The sequence below is a fragment of the Hippoglossus stenolepis genome, chromosome 6 (genome assembly GCF_022539355.2).
Source record: "Hippoglossus stenolepis isolate QCI-W04-F060 chromosome 6, HSTE1.2, whole genome shotgun sequence".
Classification (NCBI taxonomy): domain Eukaryota; kingdom Metazoa; phylum Chordata; class Actinopteri; order Pleuronectiformes; family Pleuronectidae; genus Hippoglossus; species Hippoglossus stenolepis.
In genome coordinates, this window is record NC_061488.1 from 21,634,005 (window position 1) to 21,661,455 (window position 27,451).

Below are 27,451 nucleotides of genomic sequence, written 5' to 3' on the forward strand. Positions count from 1 at the left end.
AATACACACAATATAATAATAGGGATTCATAATAATAGGCTGCTGTCAGCCTTAACTATTTGGGATTGTTCACTTCCCCAACCCATTATTGTGCGATCATTTAATACCAATACAAAATTTCATATCTTGATATAAGAGTAAATGACAAATTATTTTATTCATCCAAGCAACAAACAGTTTATTTTGATTTAATTTATTAAGGTGACAATTTCTATATTACACATCTTTCATGTACATCAGAAATTAAACAGGGAAAAGAAAATAGAGTAACCGTAAACCTCTTATTAAAACCATTCTTTTACAAAAGAAATTGTTGTTATTGACACCATTTACAACTTGTTTTCAATATACAGGAGAGAGACAGTGGTTGAGTTGTGCATGGAGCATTCTGCAGAACAGATAAATAAAAAAGTGAATTATCATATTTACATATTCACTTAACTACTATATACTCAGGATGTTATTATGTCATCGACCCAGAACAAGTTTAAACCAACACTCTGTGTTAGGGGAGGCAAGAAAAAATGTTAATGAGATTACCAATCATCTTTTCATCAGGATACATTCGTTATATCACATCTTTGTCTCTGACTTCATTATCGTCCATAAAGTCACGATAAGCCAGAGAATCAGGTCACGTCATCAGCTTCTCCTCACTAGTGCAGTTTCTTCATGAGAACAATTATTTTTGTCCATAAACCTGAAGTGGTTCATCATCACCATCTCGCATCAAGCTGCTAAAACAAGACATGTGATGCCTGAGGGTGGAAATAAAGCGTCCTAAAGGCTGAGAGTAACCAAACCTGTGTTCTTGGTCGAACAAATAATTCAAGAGGAACCTCCAAAATGAGCAAGCACACCACTGGTACTGTTGATAGACGCTGTTCAACGTTTGCCAAAAGGAACCAGTATTCACAGTTATTATATCATAAACACTGTTCTGTACACACAGTGTTGGGTGTTGAGAAACAATCTTTATCAAAAATCGTCACATGTTCCACTGTGGTTGTATCCCTCCACCAACCACTCCAGTTTTAGTGTACATACATTGTTCTTCCTCACTCATATGAGGTCCCCATGACCTAGACCACGGAAGTCGAATCCAATCATCTTTGAGTCCAAGTGATCACTCGTCGAAATTTGGAGAAATTATTTAAAGGGGGACTCACGATATCAGGTTAAAGAGGCCAAAAAGACGTTTTGCAAGGTCACCGTGAGAAATTCCCTCAGGGAGTTCCTGAAATATCGCGTTCGCAAGAACAGGACTGACAACCCTAAACTATTAACTATTAAAATCAAAATAAAAGCATAACCACATAATCTTATCATTTCACACGTGTCAGATATTAATTTTTGACTTAAGAGGAATTCTGTCTGTTAGATGTGAAAATACTCAGATTGGAAGACAATGGTTTTAAAATACCATTTATTGCTCCTGTTAATTTTGTGGTTTGATATGAGACAAACAGTTAAAATAAGCAAACATCTCCATCACTAACCTTCAAATGCTACACGTGTGTGAAGAGCCACATGAAGTTTCTGCTTGTAAAGCATGAATCAAAATGTTCATTTTGATTTGGTTTGACTTGAATTTGGTGTTTTTCACTTGTGTTTTGGAAAGCTTTAATGTTCTGATCTTGAACTCACATTGTGTCTAAAAATACTTTCTTCACCCTGGTTGGTTCACAAGAACACAACGGGAGGATGGTGTAAAATATCTGCAGCTGATCTCAAGATGAATAATCTAGAAGATTCTCCCAGAGCGCTCTAATCTAGGACGTCTCGCCCGGTCCAGCCTCTGGCCCTATAAAACTAGGGTCAGTTTAAATTCTGCTCAAGTCTTCCACCACTATAAATAATGGAGGTTACAACACTTTTCACAATCAAGTCATTCACAGATACAACACTGTAGAAGCAGGAACACAAATCTGTTTCTCTCCCAACTCATAATTTCTGAAGCGCGAACGTTGTTATTTAAGTGTTAATTTGGAGCACTCTTATAAAATCATGATCCACTTCAATCATGAGACATACAAATAAACATGTGAGAGATTAAAGGGGTTGAAGAGAAATGTCATTCATGAAGGAAAAATCCAAACAATCTTAGAGCAACAGAATTAACTTTTTGGTGAAACGTAATCCAGTTTAAAAGAAGAAGTGCACCCTCACAATTTTTGCTTTAAAATTCGTCTTAAAGCCGAGCTACTTTAAAAGAAAAAAATCAGGTTGCTGCTTATGAGATCTGAGAACTTGACTGCATGCCGTTACATGATCACGTGTGTGGAAGGGGAAACTACTGCGGTCCCATCAGACAGGTGTCGCAGGGGTCGGGCTTTCAGGATCCCATGCATAAACTGCCACACATTCAGAGAGACAGGAGCAGCTTCTGTGTTTTGGTTTAGAAGACATATAACATTTTCACATCTGCCATGAACGTGGTGTGAACGGTCGACAGCCACTTCCCAAATCCTGCTGTGGTACTACATGCAGTCTTGCTGATGCACCCGTACAAGTAGCGTACAGGTGCATGCATGCATGAGCATGAACACAGAAAACAACCCTTCCCCGACTCTGAAGAGACTCCCTGATTTGAACACTGGTGGCGTTTATTCCTTCAGACTCCTGCACCCACTCTTAAACCTCTCCTGGGTTCTCTCACTCCTGTCCGAAGCCCTCGGTCTCCTCGATGGCGAACATCAGCTTCTCCTTTAGTTGCTCGTAGCTCTTGTAGGGCGGCAGGTCCAGTCTGTTAAAGCTGAGAAAGTAAGATAATAAAATTGGATCAACATCAGACCCCATTTGCTCTGGTGTTTATTCTAGATACCTCTGTGAATATGATTTGAGAAACAGGGATGCCATGGTGTGGAATTTTTCCCACTGGGTAATAAACCTGTGACAACACCGGTGTTACAAATTACACCAAACATTTAACAGGAGGAGAAGCGTGTTGGCTCAGTGTCTGTACAGTGTTTACTGAGTGAGATCTGTATTGGTAGATTTCACTGTGAGCTGCTTCACTCTTCTGCTGCACTGTGTGCATTGTTTAATTACCCAGACTGTCCATGATGGTCCACTTCTCATAATTGAAGATCTTTGCATTGTTTTGTGCTGCTTCATTGTAAAGTGCGCAGTGCGCAGTGCTCTGCATCGCTCGCTCTCTCTCTCTCAAACTAGAGTGTGGATACCAAGGGGTTGGACAATTTTTGAAATGCTATTCACGTTGGCTTGGCAGAATTTTTACACTAAATAGGAGAAAACAAGCAATTACCACGTGTGTCAGGGACAATGTAACACAAACTCAGAGCAGCTAATATTAACTGTGTCAGACTCTGGTCGATCCGGACACAAAGAAAACGAATGACTGTTAAGTTGGGATCTGGCTCAGATTGTTTTCTCTCAAGCAAGTTCAGACAGAAAAATGTGTTCCTGGCACACTCTGTCTCAAACGCACTGACATGTCCGATATCAAAACTTCTTTTAACATCAAATCCTCATCATACTCGTCAGTCAACTCTTCTCTCATCACGTGATAAGACTGCTACTCTGTGATGTGACAGCCTGGAGCAGACACTCGCTGTACAACTGCAGCGTCAGACTTAGTTTGATAACTGGTGACGTACGTGCTACCACTGATAAACAAAAATGAAAAAGCAAGTTTAAAAATGAAAGAGAAGGTGTGGCCGATCGGCAAGTAATATAATCTGTATGTGCCTGACCACTGTGCAAACACCGGTAACACAGACTACCCCAGCTAACAAGACCATGATTCTGCACTTGTACTGACTTTAACCAACAAGCCAATAAGACAATAGCAATAACCTGCTTCAAACATGCCTGGTTAGACCCCAGTGTAGTCGATTCAGAAACAATGTCACCTTCAGCGTTCTGATCGACGATGATTTAACATCCTTTTGAATCTACAGTCGTTCGCATGAACTCACCACGTGTGACTTCTGGGAAGCCAGTTTTCTTTTCCCACCTTCTCGATACAGAACTTCTGAGGACCATTGCTTCCTGTAAAATGAAGCACAGGTCAGTGGGACAGTGAGAGATCGTGGTGGATTGAACACAACATGATCATCAACAAAACTGGGACAAACAAAAGAAGTGCTGTAAAAAAAGGTGACCAGTGTTTTGTGTTACAATTTTAAGTATCAAAAATATTCTCCAACCTGCTTACGACTGGGGATGGTTTCATACATTAATGAATCAGTCATATAAAAGACACATTGTTTTCCACAAAAATAAGAACAGAATAGAGCCTAACCAGACACAGGTTTTAGATGCATTTTTTGGATTTATATATCATTTATTCAGCTGTAATTACCCATAAGGTCAGCGTAGCCTCCTACAGGCAGGCGACAGGTACCGGTGACGAACTGCAGCAGCCTCATTCTCTTCTCATTGTCCATCTCCTTGATAAACTGCAGGGAAAAGTGAAAACATTTAGAAACACTTTCATATCACCTGGTCACAGATTATATACAATTGATTAAATCAGTCATAGGTTAAGAACCACAAGCGGGGAAACGTTTATATTGACTGTGTTGGTCTGTGTTAATGCTGTGGTGCTACTTCAGAATTATTCCGTGTCATCCGTGAATCCTCAAACAGTTCTACAATGTACTCCTCCAAGCTGAAGAGAAGCCCCATTCCCTACCACAAACAATACCATCTGTCTACAACTCTGAATATTAATTGAACCCATTGAGACGAGGTGTGATGTCTGCTTGCGTCACCCTTTAGAGCTGTTAAAGACAGCATTTTAAAAACGTGAACAACAATCATCATGATTCTCTGAAATTCACGTAGGGAGGGTGAAATGCTTATATCTTTCATTAGCTAGAAAGGTTTATAATTGTTGTTTTTACCAGTCATATCCAGTTGTAAAGGCAACGACATTGACTTCCAATAAAGGTCAAATGTTTAAGCTCTCAAATGGTTTTTACTTAATATTTCAATCTGCTTCAGGGGCTGAGAAATAAAGGTCCTAGTGCAGTTTTTTTCAGGTCTCAATGGGTTTAACTTGTCAAATTGGTTTAACTCCAACAATATATCCAACCTTACTCCTATGATCCAGTAGAAAAACATTTGAACATGTCACTAGTGCTGCAGCTCACTGACCTGCCAGAACCAGACGATCTGTTTGCTACTGCGAGCGTAATGTCTGTAGATGGTGTTTCGTTGCCAGTCTGCGAGGTCGATCTCCTGCATGCCACACAGCATCACCTGTGACAGGATGCAAGTTATTTACATAACTCATGTGCATCATTGTATTCACCTCATGAAGCTGTTACCGTCCAGTATGTGCAATCCAGGTGTTCGTCAGGTCTCTTTAGTGCATCTCATAGCACATCATGAATCGTGTGAATGACAGAGTTGTCAGGTTCATACCTCCAACTCTTTAGCATCAAAGTACTGCAGGTACTGCTGAGGGAGGACCTCATTGAAGCCTTCAAAAAAGGCCTGTGTCTGCTCCTCCACTCCTCTGGACAGCCTCCACTCTGCTACCAGCCTGTGTGGGACGACCACAAACACACAGTCTCCATGACATCAGAGGACAGCATGTTGACTAAAGCTGTTTTCAGACATGAACTCCACAGAATGTCAACAAAACTGGGTCCGGACTTTCTCCAGAGTTTGTCTTTCACATATGAACAATGCAGCAGACGCATTCACAACAACACAGGAATCTCCGGAGTGTTCCGGTGAGGGGTGGCACAGCATTTTGGAGGCAGTGGATAAATTCCACTGCAGAGATCACATGTTTTTGTTTTCAGCACTTTGACACCAGCATCCACCCTTATCACCAAAAACTCTTGAATCTCGTTCTATCATCCGGAGGTATGTGAATTCTTTTAGTTTTTTTAATTTTTGCATCTGTCGAAAATTTGAAAGGTCATCAATGCGCCCAGTCACTCACGATGAATTCTCTGGAGAATTTCCTGCTTTTTTCTCACATGGGCTCATGTGACCTTAGAAACCAACCTAACATAGATTCTACAGTGTGATTTATAATGCATTGAATTCAAATTCATATCAAATAAAAACCCACCTGATGTACTCCTCCTTGTTCTCCTCTGTGACCAGCATGTCTCCACCTCCTTCTTTCAGGTCATGGGTGGTGATTTCCCCCAGGATCTCCTTGTCAACAGAGAAGAACATCTCCAGCCCGCACTCCTCAATGTCGTTGTCCCTTTACAGCAGCACAGACAGTTACACAACTCATCTTCATCAAAATTGAAGAGTAAGTAATGAAGTAGCCGAGTAGAAAATAATCCTCAAAATGCAACATTATCTCTCAAACTACAGGCAGAGACCGTAGGTATCCAAATTCTTTTTAACACCCAAGCCGAGTGTACTGACATCAATTCTGACCAGGATGTTTGTATCAGTTATCAGTTCCAAGTTGGTTTTGTTTGTAGTTTTACAACAGCGTGCTAATATCTGTATCGCTGAGAAAGAACTACACCCAAAGACATTACAAACTTTTGAATGCTGCCAAAATATTCACAAATTTTTTAAGTGTTACGAAAGTCGTGTTTAATTAACAGTAAAATAATTAAGACCTAGTACCTAATATTTTAACATATCTATGACCTATTAAGAACTAAATCTCTGGTGATTTAGGTTTTTTAAGACTTTTTAAGACCTTGCGAAAACCCTGCTTCACTTCAACCTTCAACTCATAACTTAAAGCCCCCATGAAAGGACAAATACATTTCCCCATTTTTAATCCTGTTTCTCTGTGTTAATAGTTCATCTATCTTTTGTTATCTGCCTAATACATATCTGTTGAGGTACCAGTTACTGAGGGTGGTGTGATTCAGATTTAGCGCTGTGAGTTACTGTTAACGCCAATCAATATCGGCAACAGTTCCCTCCATAGCTATGTGTTTTTCCAGGACACATAAATGCAGGATCAAATAGCTTTGATAGCTCTGTTTCATGAAGTCTTTAAACAAATGTATTATGCAACCTCTTCTGACCACACAGTGATCTGTGTACTCACTTGATCCAAATGAGGGAGTTGTAGAACTCAGGGTCTACTGACTCCAGGTCTTTCAGGGCCAATGGCTTGTTTAGGATGCGCTTGTAAAATGGCAGCGAGAAACCAGTGTCGATGAACTTGCCATGGAAAAGAGCCTGATAGAGGAACACAAGCTGTTAAATTGTCTGATAACACTTCTTTCACATTTTGGAATTTGTCTCTTTACAATACAAAAACCTATAACTAGCAAATGATAAAATGACAAACCATGGCGATGAAGCGTCCAATGAACTTGAAATACTTGAGGTGGTCAGGGTTGATGTAGGAGGCGGGGTTGATCTGGAGACAGTAGTTATCTTTACCGGCGTATTCAAACAGGCAGTACATGGGGTTCAAGACCTCGTGGGACAACAGGAAGAACCACTCCCTGCACAAGAAGAGACAACACAAATGAGAAAAGACCACAGACCGTATCCTTCAGAGGCTGCATTTGAAGACCGATTGCGTCACACCTGCGCAACTAGACAGATTTTTGTAGGCTCCTTCAAATGCGGCCAACAAATGTGTCCTTTCATCCCAAGAAACAAAGGTTCCAATGGGTGGATCCTTCCCGGCCCAAGCTATACAAAGATTTGCTGTGTTTCAGAGAGAAACTGTTTTTCAAAAAGGTAATGGAGCCGGCAAGCGATGAGACATCCGATGCTTGTGAGTATCATGCTTCATCTCAACCAAACAGCTAACGGTATACATTTTTAAAAACCATGGGGCATTAAAACTTTCTTGTCATGTCCAACTGCAGCTCTGCTGCTAGGCAACAGCAATAAGGACAAGCTGGTGATGCTGATCACGGAAAGTCTCTCTAGACCAGAAGTCTCTTTTCGGTTCAGCCTCTGAAGCGGCCCCTGAATTGGGACACAGCTGATGTCACTAACTAGCTGACATATTAAAGAATCAGGAGCATTCAAATTTGAGTAGCTTCAAATAAGAAAATCCATGAAACACAACGACACATTGCACACATATCATCATATCATACTCAGTCATTTTCTAACTTACCTGGCAACGCCTCCATAATCAAGGCCCTCTTCACCAGGGAAGATGATCCATAGTCTCCTTCGTAGATCCTGAGCGTTGAAACTCATAATCTAAAGCAGAGACAATGTGATGATAGACATGTGGCTCACTCACTGTATCACACAACAGTACCTTTGTCGAGGATATTACTTTTTTTCTCACAACTGCTACAAGGAATTACTCTAAAATCCATCACCACACCATTTAATACTGAACAGCAAAAGTAAATCAATGAGTTCAACACTGCTGCCAAAATGACTTCATGAATTTATCAATGCTTAACCTGAGACTGTCCAACATCAGTCTGACAAAAATCCCATTGCTTACATATGACTCAATAACTCAATTACACAATGCTTTTTAAGATTAAGAGATAAGAATTTAAGTAATTGCGTAAATAGAAAGAAAAAGCGCATTAAAAATACAGGATACTTTTACGTCTCTAAGACAAAAATCTCAGTTTCACGCACATGTGTTAGACAAGTTGAGAGGTTTCACATGTAAACTATAGATTCAAATTTTTGATTATCATGATTTCCATTCAATGATGGACCCCCGGCATCGCAAACAAGCTTTAGAGACATGGAATGTCCCATCTCTGACAGGGAACAAACATGAGCTGGAGCGGGAGGTAGAGCAATACCAGCTCACATCAACGCACAGCATGGGTTTTAGAACCAAACTCTCCTTATCCGGAGTTGCCCAGGGTCATAGTTACCTGGCAGGAGTGGGGGATACTCCCAAGCCCCCGGCTGAGCACTGTTCTGCCTCAACGTCTTACTTTTAATTATATCTGCTTCTTTATCTTAAAATGACGACCTGCATTAATTTACTTACTTGACACTTAAAATATACTACTGCTAAATGCACTTTTAATAAACCTTATAAATACAATAGTAATAGTAACAATAGTTATAATGATAAGACATAATTCTTGGTAAAATAGGCCCAATTGAAAGTTGTCAAACTACAAATGGGCAGGTTGATAAGTGCAGTGCAGAGGTAATAAGAGACATGAGGCTGTGGCCCTGTGCCTGTGGAAAATGTACTGTTATTATTATTATCATCATTACTACTAAAATTATGAAGTTGCATAACTTAAGATGTTTTTCAGCACACACCCTACTGTTTGTGGTTATTGTACTGATTTTAAAGTGCACTAGAAAAGGGCAGTGACCAGGACAACATCACTTGAGCTACTGAGGCATATTTTCTGAGCAGCAAACAAAGCCACAGGCTCAGTAAAAGCACATCTGGCTGGAGTTCTGTGAACCGAGTGTCTGACCTCACCTGCTGGAAGGAGTCCTCGAAGAGGGTTTTTCTGGTTACTGTTATCTTGATGTGTTGAGGCATTGACAGTTGCTGCAGAAAAGAGATTGCAAGGGTCAGTGTTTATTATGATGAGTAAATTAATTTAGAATAAACATCTTTGGACACCAAGTCTGTATTTTCAACTGTATTTTTTTTTTTAACCCATCATCCAACAAAAATCCTTGTGCGCTGAAACCTTGCAGACCAAGTCTAATGCGTTATTGTATTTGTTCTGAAAATTTGCATTAAATGGAGTCGAGCAGTTTTCTCTTCTTGAAAAAAGAAAATTACAACATTGGGTCCATCAATCCTAAGAAGCTGTCAGGAACAAGGAGAATTTCAGTGTGCAAATGTTATTGACAAAACATGAGGTGGTATTTTTCTTTTTTAAACGTGTGATAATTTCAGATGAAAAATACGGACTTGGTGTGCAAAGACCTTAAGACTCTCTCTTTACTCTCTTTTCAGTGATGTGAATCCAAGAGAGTGTTGTATGCCAATTCAAGGATGTATGAAGTGCTGCAGGTCTGTGTGTGTTTAAGGTTGGTACAAACACGTATAAAGAGCAGGAAGGCCAGACCAGACTGGACTAAGAGTGCGCTTCAGCTAAATTCCTGCAAGTTTGTATAGATGTGGGGGGGCATGTGTATTTGTGCTTTGAACATAGCCACTGTGAAACAACTGCAGTACGACGCAACTTTGAATGGTGTAACTGAAAAATCATTCAGAGAACCCTGACAAACAGCGAGCCCTACCTGGCACCAGAATCTGAAGTACTGTACTTTGGCCTTGAAGTCACGCACGTATGTGATCTGAGGTCCATTTTCACTGTGAAGGAAAAGAAACACACAGACTCTTAATGTGTTTTAAAACATATAAACAGATACTTATACAGGTTTTGTTTTTTTTAATCTTATCTGAAGCTGATATTTGTTTCCAGGAAGTTACTGTCACATTCTCATCCCCAGTCACCCAACTGGTTTTTCCACTTCCGCTGTGACCAAACCTAAAAAATTACTCTCAAGTTATGTTACGCTCCCAGGTTATTATCATTTGTCAACTGAGGTGTGACGAGGTGACCTATTCGTCACATCAAGGTAACGCGTCTCTGGTTCTAAAAATAGAGAGGGATTTCACAGACAATGACTTGGTACGACAGAGGAAAGGGATATATATTAAACAATGAAACCTTCTAATTCAGACTACACTAAGAAACAGAAAACTATCTATATATTATTATATCTTAATATTAGCGTTATTAGTTCAGCTAATTATTTCTTTCTTGACAGTCTGGCTGGTATTCTCTCTGGCAGGAGAAACATGACTCATTCATTTCTGGCACGGAAAGTACCGAAAATACTTAAGCCAGATAGTCACCGTCAGTGGCTCCAGGAAACATGTATCATAGGTATAGTTTAGAGAATAGGTATGAAGGAGCTTCTAGTTTCAGAGGAGATCCCCATCGGGTTGAAGCAGATAAATCACGTTTGTTGTGTCAATCATCATTTCTCATAATGTCATTAAAAACAGGAAACATGTTCATGTTATAGAAACACTGGTGCTATGAGTAAGATTTTGCTTCTACCATTACAAACGTTTAACGCCTAAAGGCCTTGCTCTAAAGCAAAGAACTTACAAGGCAGTATTATTATTACAGTCTATTATATTTGAATACACTGACTTTTCATTGGTTGTTGAGTATCTGCACTAGCTTTCTAACAGTGAGTAAGGGTGTAATTCCGCAGTCCGCTGGCTGGTCGTGACTAATTCTGAAGGAAACTATGGTAAAACAACCGGTTTGTCGGGCCAAAGGGGTGCACACATGCCCGAAGTGGTGCTGCTGGAGGAAGCAAGCCGGTGATTGTGTTATTTTGTTTGTGTGTTTCTTTGCTTTTTTCCGGCAGTGTTGTTTTTGTATTTTTCTCAGCTGCTACACGGGAGAAGGCTGCACCACCTTGAGCGCGAGGGAGGCGCAAAAGTTCACTGCAACACACATCTCAAATAAAGGCTCATTGATGTGGAATATGGAAGTATGAATCGATGTTTATCTATGTTCTTACTTTAATATCTATACATTGATCCAGAACGATAAATCTTAAAACTTCTTCTAGTGTGAAGCTGTGTACTTTGTAACCACAGTAAGCACAGCCTACCAATGACTTGATTCCTCTTTAATTCGAGAAATCATACAGATTCTTTTTTTTTCAGATTTTGAGTAGGTGGAAAACAATATGGTGGAGGACGTACAGTGAGGACTTTCCAGTGCGAGGGTCGATGTAGGTGGTGGATCTCCTGTTGTGGTCTACGAAGTAGGGAATGCCATCGACGGTGAACCTCATCTCCCATCCCTCTGGAAGTGGCTTCTCATTGAGCAACCTACAATAATGAGATCAGGTCAATATTCAGTGATGGATTATTTCAGAAAACGTCTTTTTAAAAATGACATCATACAAAATTATAGTATGTTATCTGATGTGACAGCAAAGGGACATTCACACGCACACACAAACTCACCCCTGTGTACGTGGGTCCTCCCACTGTGTTGAGCGTGTGGGGTGATGTACAAAATAAACTCTGCCATTGGAGTCTGTTCTCTTCTCTGAAAAACACAGTAACAATTGGTGGATTATTAAGTCCAATGCAGAGAGGTGGAAACTCAATAGTGAGCACATGACAAACTTTAAACTTTAAGGTTAATTTAATAGTTGGTTCCTGTGGTATGTTTGTGGAATACAAAGTAAATGTGTCGCCATAAACAAAGATAAGCACTAATGCTGGTGTTTAACAAATTCATATTGAACAATGCAAATGAGTCCTGTGGCAAACATCCACTGTACATTAACATGGCTGTAAGACAGAGACAAACTTGCTGCTGCTGATAGCAAACACTCCCTGGAGTACATCAAGGCCCAGTCTAAGAAAAAAAGGTCCCAGGAGTGTATAATGAACTTGGGTAATAATAAGCTCAGATAAGATAAACACACTCCGTCTCCAATGGTCCTTGGTCAAATCAAGGAATGGCAATAAAATAAGAAATGTTTGGTGTTTCTGTTTTTGGTGCACAGGAAGAAACATTAGATGCAGCCCTCCAGTTAAATACAGATGTGTCATTTCTCATCACCACAGTATTCAAAAGTTTTAAAACCTTTTCTCAACTGCCCAAGTGGTTTGCCTAACCAAAAAGAAATTCAACTATAACCAAGGCTATATCCAAACTAATCGATTTTCATCCACACAAGCATTTTAGCTTTGGAACAGTTTTTATCCCCGTCTACTGGGGAGGCATGCGAGTGCCATGTAAGGCTGAAAATGCAGCTGGATGACTTGTCTCCTACGCCCAGGGGCCTGACAAATCAGTGAAGGCTACGTCATGACTGAAGATCCAATCAGCGAGATATTTGTTTCCAAACCTCTCTTTTTTTGCCCGTCCAGACTAAAACGGTGGCCAGCAGCGTTTTCAAACTTCTGTGTTTTAGCTGCTCAAACTCTGGAGTAGTGTGGACAGCAGGATTTAATGATCTTACCCCATCCATGCGGCAGAGGCCCAAGAGGATCAAACTCCTTATTCTGAGTGGCTGTGACCTGATCTTGTAGCTACACAGCAGAAAAGCAGAATAGTTCACATTAATAAATCATGGCTGTTTGAGAATCTGTAGAGTTTGACATTAACAGTTATATCACAAACAAAAACAGTTTACTTCACACTGTAAATACTGTAACTGGACTATAAACTTGATCTTTCCTAACATTATAATCTTACGGAGGTAAAACACTTCCAGATGCCCACATCACCACAACAGTACGACTTTACAAAGAGGATGTCTCACCCCGAAGATGAACCTCTGGTTGAACTGCTGCATGGCACCCTGCAGCTGGCTGCGCTGGTGCTGCCACTGCTCGTAGTTCCGCACCGTCTCCATTGTGGGGCGCTGCCACGTGGTGGTTCTTGTGATGTGGTCGACAAAGTAGACTCGCCCCATCTGGTCGACACGACGCTCCCAGCTAAAGACAAAATGAATGAATATGAAAATTCCTGGTGTAGAAATCTACAATGGTTCCTTTTGTTTATCTGTTGCAGTCCCTGGCCGCCGAGGCCTGAAGATGGTCATGTGCAGGTGGAGCTCACACACATCACTAGCTACAGGATTTGTGTGAGAAAATGTCAACTGCATGTACTGTACCAGTAATCATATCTTTAAAGATGGAAAGGCCGTCTTATTTTACTTACTATTTTACAGTCCTATTAACCTACTATCTGCATCTGAGAGGAGACAGATCAAAGGAGGACTTTTTACCCAGAAGCCAATGGTTCAGGGCGTTCCCACGTCGTTCTCTTTTCCACATGATCGACAAAATACATCCTCCCATTCGGATCCACCCTCTGTTCCCACCTAGATGAAACATCGACAGTAAACTTCAGGACATTAGGTAGTGGTGCATGACATAAGTAGAGATTTAAAGGAGCTTTGAAGCGATGACTCATCCTGCTGCAAAAGCAGCAAAAAGCCAGTGAAGGTCGCAGTGTTGATGACAATGACGACACTGGAATAACTCAAAAAGGGAATTTAAGGCGTTTAGTTACAACCCCAGGAAAAATGTGAAATGCTCCGAGTGACAAACTCACTGATGTAATGAATGTGCAGACACATCTGTGTGGTGTTCTACAAACAGGTAACATGATACTAAAACCATCATATTAATACTGATTTGCTAGCAGAGCGAAAACATTTAAATAAGTATATAATCATCTGCTGGACATTATAATAATAATCAATATTGCTCAGCATGACACTACTCCATCCACTGTACTGTACCATAAGCTCTATAGCAAAGATAACAAAATGAGAGCCAACCCCAGGGGCAGTGGGCCGGTATTGACAGCAGGGACCCTGGGTGTGACCACTGGGTTGGTGGTTGGCGGGTTGGTGGTTGGTGGGTTGGTGGTTGGCGGTCTGGTTGCTGTCGCTCCTGCGCTGGAGGCCGGTGTGGAGTTCCTGTCTGAGCCTGCCGATGGACTGGATTCTGGGGTCAATGAGGGTCCTGATGCAGGTGTTCGTACTGGTGTGTCTGAACCTGACTGGGCATCACTACCATCAGGTGGTGCAGAGCCGTTGCTGGAAGACGCTGAGGAAAGAATCAGAATCAGTGAAAAGTTAAGTGTAGATCCTCAGACCAGGACCAGATGATCACAGGTTGTCGTTATGTTGGTAGGAAACACGTGTAAGACACATTACAAGAATACTAATTCCCTTTGTCAAGGTAGACCAGATTTGCAGCTCAAGTTGGCAAAGTAATAACATTAAACTTGACCCTTAACCCAAAACCAATGTTTTAACTTCCCAGACATAACACAACACATTTCAGCCTCACTATTTCCGTTTCCAAACGACATTGCTGTACGTGATTATGGCTCATATTACAGTAAACTGATCGTTCAAACAATGTCACTCAGAGAGAGTGTTGGCCCAATTTAGCCTTTGGGGTACATTTTTGAAATTAATTAAATTGTGACACAAAGTCAGTGTAAGAAGAAGCGCACTTGAACTAGTTTCTCTCCTGTTCTTAGTTCTCAGCAGAAAAGTGTTTACAACAGATCAGAACCTTCCTTCAGTAAATGTCTGACCTGGTGAAGAGGTGGGTCTGCGGGGAGTCGGAGGAGGAGGTCTAGAGGGCCTGGGTGGTCGTAGAGGCTTTGAGCCCCCTGATGACACTAAGGGAGACCCGGAGGCGCTCACTGACCTCCGAGCACTGGGAGAGGACCTGTGCTCCACGCCATCCACAGCTGGAGAGCTGTCTCGACTCGGCCTGTGAAGAGTGAGAGTGGATGTAGATACACAAAACAGGGAAAAAAGCTAGAAATGAGACTGAAGTAAAATTGGAGTGAATATGAGGATAGGTACTGTACCTTTGGGCATGATCCCCGTTAGGTTGTGATTCCCCATTTGATGTACCTGAAATACAAACACAAGATGAATGAAGCTAAAAAAAGGAGTTCCTATTCACATATAACACAACCAGCCAAGCAAAAGCAAATCTAATGTTACAATACTAAACCCTGCTGGAAATCTAGTTGCACTCAGCGATAACTCCAGCCAATCTGAGTGCAGCACGGGGTGAGGGTGGTGAAGGTGCATATAGTGGTGAGGTGTCCCATGGTTTTTTACACTACACATATCAGTAATGGGGGAAATCAAGCCAAAAATCCTGTGTGTGAGGGACAGGGTGACAGACTCAGTGCAGCTACATTGACTGCATCGGGTTCATGTCTGGTTTGGACAGAAACAACATAACACCTGTCAGGTTTGGGTCAGGCTCGGTTAGTTTTCTCTCTGAACCCTGAGATGCACTCTTCTCTTTAAAACTCTGATGTAAACTGACGCGTTTCATGTCTCCTCCAGCTCTAAGAGTCATTCTGTAGCAGGATGACACAGAAGAGCAGGAGGATCCCTCTGACTCTCTGTTGTGGGATTTTGCAATTCAACGTAGTTTGGAGACCAGTCGGGGGTTTCTCCCACTCAGTCGTACAGTGTGAGATCACAAAGACTGCAACACTCCCGATCGCACGTCAGGAAGACTTGTAGTGTGCACCGCAGAATAATCTGCCCACTTTGAAAGTAGTGTAGTGATAACCCGGCTTTAATTTCCTTCAAGGATCTAAAATTGCATAATCTCAGTTGAAACCATCAATAAATCAGCTTGTTTACTGGCTTCCAAGTTTTCTCTAACGAGACAAGGGCCTCTATTCACTGTATCCTTTACAGATGTTACGACAAATAAACCTGAAAAATATTCAATAGGCTTTTATACAGCTTGGGGCTCTTCTGTGACTCACTGTGATGGTCAGCCTCGGACAGGGCGAACATCTCGGGGTCAACGGTCATGCCGTCGAGGCAGACAGACAGATCTCCCACCACATCTGTCTGTTCTCTGTCTGCACACAGCTGTAAGGTCTGCACCACCTCAGAGACTACAGTGAGACAAAAGGCAAGATGGTCAGAGGAAAACAGTAACAACTGAAATATGTTACCGCAGTGTTTCCCACACATTGATTTAATTCTGGTGGCCAGCTCCAACAACACCACTGACTGCCACATGTTTATTTTTTAAAATCTTTTTTTCACTATTACAAATGGGTGAAATCTTGTATAATTAAGAGGTGTATGCATCATAATGGGACATGTATGCAAACACACTCCCTTCAGAAATGTAAAGACTAGCACACCAATTATGTATTATTTACTCTGGAAAAAGTTTGATAAACCGCCACTGAAATAATTTCTGTAGTGTAGTGATGTTCTTACAAAGGCCACAACTGTCTCAAACTTTTAAAATAACAGTTTTAATTCCCTTTTTTTGGTTTCACTTCTGTAACACAGCACCTGAATGACAACAACAAAATATTTTCCAAAAACTCTAGGGTGCAGGAAGTGATGCAATTTTCTGGCTGCTTCAAGAGCAGTTTGAAATAAATAAAAAGGAGAACAGGCATTTGGGGGAGTAAAGGTCAGAACTGCTGAACTGACAAAAGATCCAACATCAGAACAGCCACAAGATCCTCAATAAGAAAACTTAGGAAGTAGCCCGACAATACTAGAAAAAAACTAATCACGTACTGATTTATTTTTACAAAAAAAATGGACAACATAGATTTCCCACCAAATTTGTTTAAATTAATTGGATTAGTACCATACACTTGTACTTAGACCCCCAGCTCTGAGACAAAAGGTCCTGATCTACTGACCTAAAATGACATGATGACATTTTCGTAATGCAGATCAAACAGGTGGCTCCCTGTACCATTGTACCACATTTACCCTGTTTACAGTTTGGTTTTAAGAGAAGAGTCAGTATTGGTTTGGTTAGTCTTAACAACTGTGCATCTCACAGCAAAGGCTGGCTCACAATCATACAGGAAAATTAAATTAACATAAATCAGGTTACTGATTGTTAACAGTTAACTAAATATCTTATAATGATCAAAGTATGCCTTACTACAAATTCCATAAACCTAACCATAACCCTAACCCTAAAACCAAGTCTTAACCCTCAAACAGCCCATTGTGAGAAGAAGCCAATATGTCTTCACTTCATGAAGGTTGAGTAAAAAGTTCTAGGCTAATACAGGCTAATAATAGTCCTCACAAAGGTATCTGTGCAAGCACACACACATACACACAGGCATGAAAAGTCAATGAGTGTAGTGTGTGAGTCTGGGTCGCATACACTCACTTTTCATGTCATTAGCTTTGAGCGTGTCACTGATGTCCAGCGTGGCAATGCCCAGCAACACGTCTGACTTCAGGGTCTGGTGGCTCCACACGCGAAATGACAGTTTGCTGAATGGAGTCACAATCCTGGTGAAACAAACAGCTCAGTTGATTCATGCAGTGCGTTTGTACTTTTAAATGAAAAACAGAGTGATGACGTCCTTTTGTCTGCTGAGCCTCTGATTTCAAAACACCCTCGAGGGACTCACTCTCTTTCCCAACATTTTATTCATCACAAGTTTAAGCTCTAACACCATCAATTCATGAAGAATTGGTCTAAATGATATTGTGTCATGAATTGGAATGGTTGACAGCAACAAGAATAAGTAAAGCCACACACTGGATATCCTGAGACACATCACTGTCCTCAACTATAAATGCTGATAATTCACTGTTTAGACGGTGTAGTGAAAAACCTAATAAGCTGGTAAAGAGGTGAAGGCCACAGTGTCTGTGAGGGCAACTCATACATCGTTGTCTTTTGGTGAGAGGAAAACATGAACAATGAGATTCAGAAGGTATTCAGGGACAATAAGTGTCTGTAACCATCACTATGACGGTTGTTTATCTCGTTCCCTCAGAGCCTCCAGCAAAAGACATTTGTGGACACATGGGCTCAGGTCTGATTTCACCCCATAGTAAACACTTGACATATAATAACTCTGCCCTCTGGGTACAAGAGAAACTGTAGGAGAACTCTATATTAAGAAGGTCACTGTGCACGGCAGAAGGTCCCGCACAGGCTAAAATTAAGTGGACATCAGATGTGTGAATATGTTGGACTGTAGGGAGTCAAAAGGTGTGAGTGCACCAAGTGTACAGTATTTGTGTTGAAATACAATTCATGTCAATGAACAGGACAAACTCTCTCACCGCTAAGGGCATTCTACATTAAAATGCAGCATATTACCACCCCCTGGAGATAGCATATATTTTCTTTACTCTGTGCACCATTATCCTCCACTCAGAGCTACACGTCCCAAAACTAAACGCTGGTAATTCAGGGCTGCCGCATTAATACATCTTGATAAAGTTCATATCTTACACCAACCATTCAATTTAAAAGGTGGAATTTTTTTCTAGAGAGAGATTTGGATTTTTGGGGGCCAATATACATATGTAACATATACATATTGATGTTACATTCAGGGTTTCCACACTGTGGCCCGCAGTTGCTAAATCATTATCAGATTGTCAGATCCAGATTCATGATCCAACACTATTGATTAATAACTTAATAAATGTCAATTTGTGTGTGAAGAGCTACAGAGACGAGCAGTGATTGGCAATGATTTCAAAGATGTTGTTAATCAAACTCTTATGACAAAGAAAATATTTTCTGTCTTGTTCACTTTGTAACATAGACCGGAGGACAATAGTTTCAGATTACTTCATAGACTGTTATTCAACAAGTGCTAAACTGTGATTTTTAGTGTCCTAAGATTTCCTTGAAAGACATCCAGGCAGTCAGAGAAAGTAAAAGTTGGCATCTTGGCCACAGCTCAGATATGAAATCCTAACCCCCCCGCTGTCTCTCCTGCCAGGCTGCTGACAGCGCCAGACACCGGAGCTTCAGGAATCGCAGCGGCCAACAGAAACTAGTCACGCTGCCCTGGCTCGCATAGTCCACCCTATGCTGCCCTTGTTCACCATCACCTGTCTCTACTTCTATCAGAGTTAGCTTTGTGGTTCGGTGACTTTAGTTTGAGACACAGTTTATCAAGTTTAAAGCATGCCATGATGTTGCTCCTGCATTTCCCTATGCAGAGGCAGTTAAAAAAATAAGGGCAGTAAATTAACTCACAAAATGTGAGTCAACTCAGGGTCTGCTCAACTAAAGCATCTTCTCACTTTTAAGGGGCAGACAATTAGGATTTTTATTTGTCACATGCACAGAGATACATGCAGTGAAAAATGTGGGGTACTGTTTCTCTGCAGACATATCAAAGGATCAACAATAAAAAACAATTAACAGATAAATTAGATAAGATAAAAAAAATTAAAAAAAATAAAAATAAAAACATAAAGGAAAGGTGTCTCTCAAAAAGCTAAGTAAAATTGACTCTTAGATGTTTTCTGTGAAGATTCAAATATCAACCTTCACTGTGTGTTCTATGTGTTTTGCATTTTAAATATTATTCCACACAGGTTACACCGGAATTATCTGTTTTATGTGTAGCAACAGAATAGTTACATTCTGATGATCATACATGTGATCAAACATTAAATGGTTCTGGTATTATTGGAAAGACTTTGACTCACACAGTGAGCGGCTGCTTCCATTTGGGGCTGTGGGTGTTGTTGCATTTCTCAGTTTTTTTGGACTGGCCTTCGACTGTCACTTCCACGTAAGGACTGGGGCCAAACCAGTTTTTCTTGTTCTCTTTGAGTTTTGCTGATAGCACTGAAACAGCAAGACGAGACCATGTAGCGGACAGTTAGTGGTGAATTGTGCCAGAGAGAGAAAAAAAACACATTGTTGGTGGAAATAATAAAAATGCAGAAACATGGAATGACATAATACATGGACATAAAAACATGAAATCCTGTGTGTAGCATACTTTTTTAAAATTTGAACAGTGCTGCAAGATAACCAGCATTTTAAAAGCTACAAACTAGGTGATATATATTTGGCTAGAGAATCAGTGCATTCACAATCCCAAAATATAACAGTTTTGAGTATTATATTTCTTTATAATAAATATATCAATGCAGGATCTACATTGAATTTCTATCACTGAGATTACTCAATGATTGTTGGACATCAGTACATGATTTAACACATAAGGCAATGAAGACAAGGCAGATGATAATCATGTCCTATTGAATTGTCCCACTGTGTTGTGACAGTGAAGCCAACACACACAGAATTAGGATCCTGAAAATTAAGCAGCTAAATTTAATTTATAAATTTTTCATTTCATTATTTACATTTGAGATTTTCTGAGTGCAGCATTTCAAAATGTACTTATCTGGGAAAAAAATGCAAATATATAAAAGAAGTCAACCTTTTTTTACTTGAACCGTACTTGGTGCACTTTGATCAAAACGGAGCACTTACCAATGATTTGCAGCTGTGCCTTCATAGGGTAACCATTGGAAGTGCCCGACTTGGTGACTCCACTAGCCATGACATAGGGCTGGGATGTAGGCCTGCAGAACAGACGACGCATCATTAGGGTGGTGACAAATCGTTTCTTGCTGCTGCAAACTTGCAGCAGACAGATGGGATCATTTAGACCAGGTATATTTAGCCCATAATATGAAAGGCTTAAAAAAATTACTTTAAACTATCAACACGTAAAAAACACGCATCGTATAACCATATCTCAATAATAAGGACTGTATTGTATGTTGCTACAATTCCCTTTTTTTCTGTTTCCTGACTGTATTCACAGTAGAAAAAAACAACATGACAGGCAGTAAATTATCTGTTGTCAAGAGTTAAACACAGTCTGCTGAGCCTCCATATTACCCCATGTAGCCCTCAGCCAACTGAAGTGTTACGTATACTACAATTTCTGATGCCAGCTACAGTGCATTCATAAAGTATTGTCATTGTATTGTTGTATACATCTTGTACTTCCATGTTTGATTATGTGCATTTTATATTTTAGCTATTTACTTTGATCTACATTCTGTTTTTGTAATCCTATTTGAGTGTCTTCGAGCATTGTTAGAGTGCTATATAAATAAAATGCACTTCATTTCTTATTGTGCTCAAATAAAAATAAATTACTTTTTCCTTCATCAATCTACACTCAATACCTCATAATGAGGTTTGCAACTTAATATTTAAAAAAAAACTTTAAATAAAAAAAATAATACGTAATATTAACTTCTACGATGACACTTGGAATTTGGCTCAGGCACCTCACATTCCACGTTTGCCTTTCACACATGCACAACACAGCAGGATATCCTCTGCTCAGATGCATTCACAGCAGCAATAAATTCTCGGCATGATTGAGGTGAAGGGTGGTGCAGGAAGTAACTACGGAGGTGCGGAGATCACATGATTTTGTTTAGAGTCATCGACAACGGCGTCGACTATTGTCACCACAAACTCTCTTCGTCGTTGTCCTCTAGATGTGCGAAACCTCTTTTTCTTCACCGGAGATATTTGTTTTATATTTTTGTGTCTGTCTGGTGTTAGAAGCATCATCAACCCCTCCACTCGTTCCAATTTCCCAATTTAAGGAAGTCATTCTTTATATGGTCTGGTAATTTTGGGGGTGGGGGGTGTTATGATGAGCAATACTATAGTCAGCAATAATTTTTCATGATGTGGTTTTTCCTCAAAACTAAAGAACAATATGCTCCACTTGTTTCATTCATGACTTACTTCAAACTCTGTGGAATTTGAACAACTGACTTGTTTTACTTCACTCAGCAGCGCAGTGTATTGTGAGAAAACATTAATATACATTTATAAAAAGAATTGTTATAAATGTTATTGCAGATTTAGGAATACCACAGTTAAGTCGACCCTGCAGTGGGGTAATGAGTCGGGTCAGGTTTGGTTGATAGATAGGGCTTGTTTTTTAGTGTGGGTTGCCTCTCATAGTGGGTCAGGTAGACTGGACATGCGCATTGCTATTGGTCAGGCTTGAAGGAACACTGAACAGAGCAAAGTACAAAGATATCCTTAATGAAAAACTGATCCAGAGTTCTCAGAACCTCCGACTGGGACAAGGTTTCACCTTCCAAACTAGACAATGACCCAAAGCACACAGCCAAGACAACACGGTCGAGACAACTCTGTGAATGTCTATTTGTGGCCCAGCCAGACGCCCTGACTCGAACCCAATCAAACATCCCTGGAGAGACCTGATAATGACAGTCCACTGATCATTCCCATCAAACCTGACAGAGCTTGGGTGGATTTGTGGGGAAGAATTGCAGAAAAATTACCAAATCCAGGTGAGCAAAGTGATCACATCACACCCAAGATGACTCAAGCTAAACTGAACACTTTTGTAGAAACAATGCGTTATTTCACTTTTTCCTTGTTAATAAATTTTCTAAAATAAATCCCTTGCCATTATGGGTATTGAATGTAGATTGATGAGGAAAATATTACTTTTTAGTGTGAGGCTGGAACATGATAAAAGGTGGGAAAGAGTTTAAGTGCATGAATTGTTGCAAGTACAAAAGCAGCTGCCAAATGAATATAATGAAATATAGTGATGATCACCTGGAGTGTTTATTTTAATGGAATGAAATGCTGGAATTTATCGTTCATACTTAACAGCATTAACAGCAAAAACAAAACATCAACAAAGACCATCAAACAAGGTTGACAAAGCTAAAGACTGATGATGAAACTTGTGGAGAACTGTTTACTGTGTGTTTGCCTCTTCTGTGATGGATGGGTCCTGGTACAATTTTAGAAACATAACTGTCAACACGCCGCTCTACAGAGAAGCCTTTGAAGGCCGACATAATATTTTAACTTTCTGCTTTTAACCACTGGAACATTTTCTTCAACTTCACTGAAGCAGCAATGGAAACATAATTTCAAAAGAGAAGCTACTTGGTTTAGGAGATACATTTCCATCTTAAATAAGTAAAGGACGGTTGTCTCCTTGACAGTGTATCAACAGTTATGAGCTCCAGAATGAATATCCAGTGACAACCTAAGCTTAAATGTGTCAATCAAAAGGGAAATCCGTTGCTGTGATCTCTCCGAGAATCAGGTCTGATGTGTCGCTGAATAATGCATGTTCCTCTGTCTATCTCGTCCAGGATTCACATGGCAGAGCGGGAGAAAGTGGGGAGCTCCTGGGTAAATTTTCACTTTGGCTGCTGCTTTAGTCTCTGTCAATAATTCATTGCAACTGCTGACTTTGCAGCCTCATGAGCGGGCTGACCACATTTTGTAGATGAGAGTACTCACAGAATATTAAACTCTAAAATGACCTCCTTGTCTTGGATTTTTCTAACCAGCTCAATAACATCATCCACGAGCCAATAACTTCTTGATGTGTTTGTGGGCAAATTAAATTTGAGGTCAAATATGTCTCTTTCTTTGGCTATAGAGCTCTGTATATGTATGAATTTAGAGCACCTGAACAGCCGACTTCAAACAATATTACCAGAATTTGGTCTTACATAAACTCCTTGACCATGTTAAACCATAGACATACATTATTTAGGGTACAAAACAGTGGTGCACATTTCCAAAACAACTTCATACTGACCAACTCAGTATGATTGTAAAAGGACAATCAGGTTATTTTGTTATCTGGCCACAACACTCAAGAGTCCTGTATTTGATATTACATGTTCACCATTACAAAACTGAGCACAGTGTTCACCAAATTGTCTTTTTACCTGATATCTAAAAACTGAACTTTAAAAGCTGAAATAATGAATGTATGTGTTGTTTTATAATGTCATGGATTAGATTGGTAATCTAGAAAGATCACAAACTATGTTTCCAGTAAAAATTTGAGATGTTCTGCTGATACTGACGGAAATGCTTGGTCACTGCGAGTTAGCTAATCTATTTTCTAATCTGATACCAGGTCTTTAAAATATGTTAGTTTCACCTGGATAAAGCTACAATTTTCTTTTCCCAGAAATCACTCCTGGACCAAGTAAGGTTCAAGTACTGTTTCTAGAGCAGTGAAGAAGTGCTTTCCAATATTTACTATTTGAAACAGCAAAATTAACCAAAGAGGTTCCATGGCATTTGCACAGAAATTAGCAGGTAAACGCAGGTTATTCAAATCTGGATAAAACCGCTAAAAAAGGCGATTGACTCCATTCCCATTGACACTAGGGGAGTTTGTCTCTTTGTATTTTTTCTCCAGTGCATCTTCAAGACTTTATTGTCATATGCACAACAATTACATACAGCAGTCGCTGGCAATGAAATTGTTGGGTCAAAGAGTCCCTTCTAGCCATACTCAAACATATTTGAACCACACAAGCAAAAAATAAAAAATGTAATATACAAAGTCTTATGTTAAAATAAATTAAAATAAAACTAAAGGGAAAAAATGTAATATAATACAATATACACCTAAAATTTAATTATAAACTAAAATTAAATATATTACTGAGTGGAATTAATGAATGAGAATGTAGTAATACTGTTACAGTAGTGTAGTGCATCATGTTCAATGTTACAAATGCACTGAAAACTAAGAAACTATCAGCAAGTTCACCCAGGGTTTTTGTGCCGATCTTAGCTGGAGCCAACAAAATCCTGTGTCTACTGCAGTCATATGACCCGGGAGTGATTGCTGATTGTATCCATTCCCATTGCAGACAAAAGCCAGATGTTACTGGGTTTCTTGACAGGAAAAGGTTGACTAAGTTGTTATTGCTTTTAAAAAGGCACTGGTATCGAATTGTACTCTGTATCAACCGATATCAAAGTCCAGGTATCAGAATCCTTATCAGGGAAGGAAAAATGGTATCGGAAAATCTCTAGTGAAAATGAAACATTATTTTGTATGTCACTAAAGCCAGGGGATCGCATTGGATAGGTTATATGTAGATATACATTATCTCATCAAAGGAGAAACACCAAAGAAAACAAATAAAACCGCAGGGCCTCTCTGATCAGTTAAAACTACAGAGGACAGCTGTGGCTGATGAAGACACAAAGTTGCCAAGCTGCCAGTGACTAATAAACCAAACCAAACAAATGATTGTCTATTTCCCTCTATATGCCTCTGTTTCTCCCACAAAAGTACAACTATCCAAAGAGTCAAACCTAAACCGATACATTCAGGGGGACACTGTTAGACAGCTGGTTTGATGGATATACACTGTTCTGCTGATATATTAGAAAATATAACAACTGGTTTCCTCAGTTCACCTGAAGAATCAATACGTCTAATTCAAATGTAGATTCAATTATTACCTCGAAGAGGAGACACTATATTGAGATATGGCTCCTAATAGTTTCCATATGTTTTGGTTTGTGCAAAGCATGAAAGCAACAACAAGCAAGCAGATATTAGATTAGTTTGATGTCTGTTCATATGAATCCCTTTAACTGTGCTAACCAGCACGTCCAATAATCATCGACAGAGATCACTTCCTTGTCATCTTGACCCCTCCGCAGGCTTTGGCTTGTATAACAATATAACACACGTTAGTGAAGATTACATAATTTAATCCAACTAGCAGTGGATAACGAGCTAACGCTAACTGGTTTTAGCCGCAGTAATGGACAGCATATCTGTATTAGCGTGTTAGCTACGCTGCTATGAAGCACTGTGTGTATTTACAGCGGTGTTGTTGTCGCAGGGACTTGCTGAGTACGTGTTGAATGTCCCTTCTGACACTCTGCTGCTGCCATCCCAGCCCCGGCTAACCGCTAGCATGCTAGCTAATGTCATCATCATGGCTGGCTGGAAATCCCAAAGTCCAGCGGCTGAGCGGACAGAAACACAAACAGCACCGCTGAGGGGACGCTCCACTAACCGACACCACTTACCCTGGTCCCGAGAGAGGCTGTACAACCGAGCCGGTGCCGCTGAAGCCAAGTCCCAGCCCTCGGTGTGAGGCTTGTTTGGGTTTCACTCCGGGTTTCACTTCACGGAAGAAGAAACTTCCACCATCTTCGCGAGCTCACGTCACGTGACCGAAACAAGGTGGGGCGCGCGCACGCTGGCAGGAAAGTTGTTCATGTTTTTTTCCCCAACTTTATTGTAAACAATGGTTGCCACCATCCTTTGAGGCGGGCATCAACATGACATTTCAACATTTTTGTCGTGTGACGTATTGTGTTCTTTTGTTCATGTCTTCAGTTCATTGTTCTATCTGTTCATATTGACTTTTAAATATTTGCATCTATGAATAATGTGCCGGGCAAACAGAATCAGCTCATTTACTTACTTTATTTACTTTATTTATATATTAGTTTTAGTTTTTTTCTCTCTTCCACAGTTCAAGCTCTCTCTCTCTCTCTCTCTCTCTCTCTCTCTCTCTCTCTCTACAGATATGACACTACTCAACATTTATTTATTTACTCTTATTATATATTGATTGTGCCGATTGTTGATATGTGTGTGTGTGTGTGTGTGTGTGTGTGTGTGTGTGTGTGTGTGTGTGTTTGAGTGTATAAATACATATGTGTACAATTCTGACTCCAGAGAACATGATGAACAAACTGCAACACTGAGATGGTAAAACTCGTTTGCCTTAAAGTTCACGTGTGAAGCTGTGAGACTGTTTACTCTGACAAGTGGTAGAGAAGCACGTCCTTTTTGATCCAGTGGAGGCAGAGACACGGATGTATGACACACAGCACATTTCAAAAACACAGCAGCAGTGAAAGAGTTGGAGCAGAAGATTCAATCAGGTATTAAACAAGTAAAATGCACTAAAATCAAGCTTTTGATCTAATGTTAAATGCTAAATGCTCAATCCAATGCTAAAGAACTTGAAATAAGCTGCTGTTGATGTAAACTGTATATGAACATAACACAGAAATATGTTCCAGTGAGCATAATGTGACATAACTTGACTGACAGTAGAATATGTCTGCGGTCAGATGAAGACAGTTAACGTTACACTGCTAGCTCGATTACATCCAGTGCACTTTACTTACAGTCCTAAGTAAATTATTTAGGCTAGTCCATATAATTTTAATTTCTTTAAACAAATCAAAACAAAGAAAATGTCAACAGGCTTCGACTTGTTTAAAAATGTTTGCACAATCTGAGAACAGTCGTATTTCTTTTACAACATATTGTGATGTTTTTGTTGTTGTTTTTAGTCATGAAAAATGGGATTTGGGACATATCATTAAGTTGTGTACTTTAGCATCATCAGGTGTTTCAGC

At 40.1% G+C, this 27,451-nt stretch overlaps 1 protein-coding gene across 3 annotated transcripts; it reads right to left on the bottom strand.

The window, feature by feature from the left end:
* Positions 1 to 177: 177 nt before the first annotated feature.
* Positions 178 to 26,258, bottom strand: itchb (itchy E3 ubiquitin protein ligase b). 3 transcript variants are annotated; one of them, XM_035158380.2, is made up of 24 exons: positions 26,102 to 26,258; positions 20,705 to 20,796; positions 19,906 to 20,047; positions 17,606 to 17,730; positions 16,209 to 16,343; positions 15,282 to 15,327; positions 15,000 to 15,181; positions 14,230 to 14,500; positions 13,672 to 13,767; positions 13,204 to 13,378; positions 12,901 to 12,970; positions 11,891 to 11,975; positions 11,624 to 11,752; positions 10,132 to 10,204; positions 9,356 to 9,427; positions 8,048 to 8,136; positions 7,259 to 7,418; positions 7,013 to 7,146; positions 6,056 to 6,196; positions 5,395 to 5,515; positions 5,125 to 5,229; positions 4,328 to 4,424; positions 3,942 to 4,014; positions 178 to 2,755 (listed from the first exon to the last, which is right to left on the bottom strand). In XM_035158380.2, exons 2-24 carry the CDS (start codon positions 20,772 to 20,774, stop codon positions 2,656 to 2,658), a joined length of 2,691 nt encoding a protein of 896 aa, XP_035014271.1. In that variant the 5' UTR covers positions 20,775 to 20,796; positions 26,102 to 26,258; the 3' UTR covers positions 178 to 2,655. The 3 variants fall into 3 exon arrangements, with proteins under 3 accessions (XP_035014271.1, XP_035014272.1, XP_035014273.1); XM_035158381.2 differs by lacking the exon at positions 13,672 to 13,767; XM_035158382.2 differs by lacking the exons at positions 19,906 to 20,047; positions 26,102 to 26,258.
* Positions 26,259 to 27,451: the final 1,193 nt, after the last annotated feature.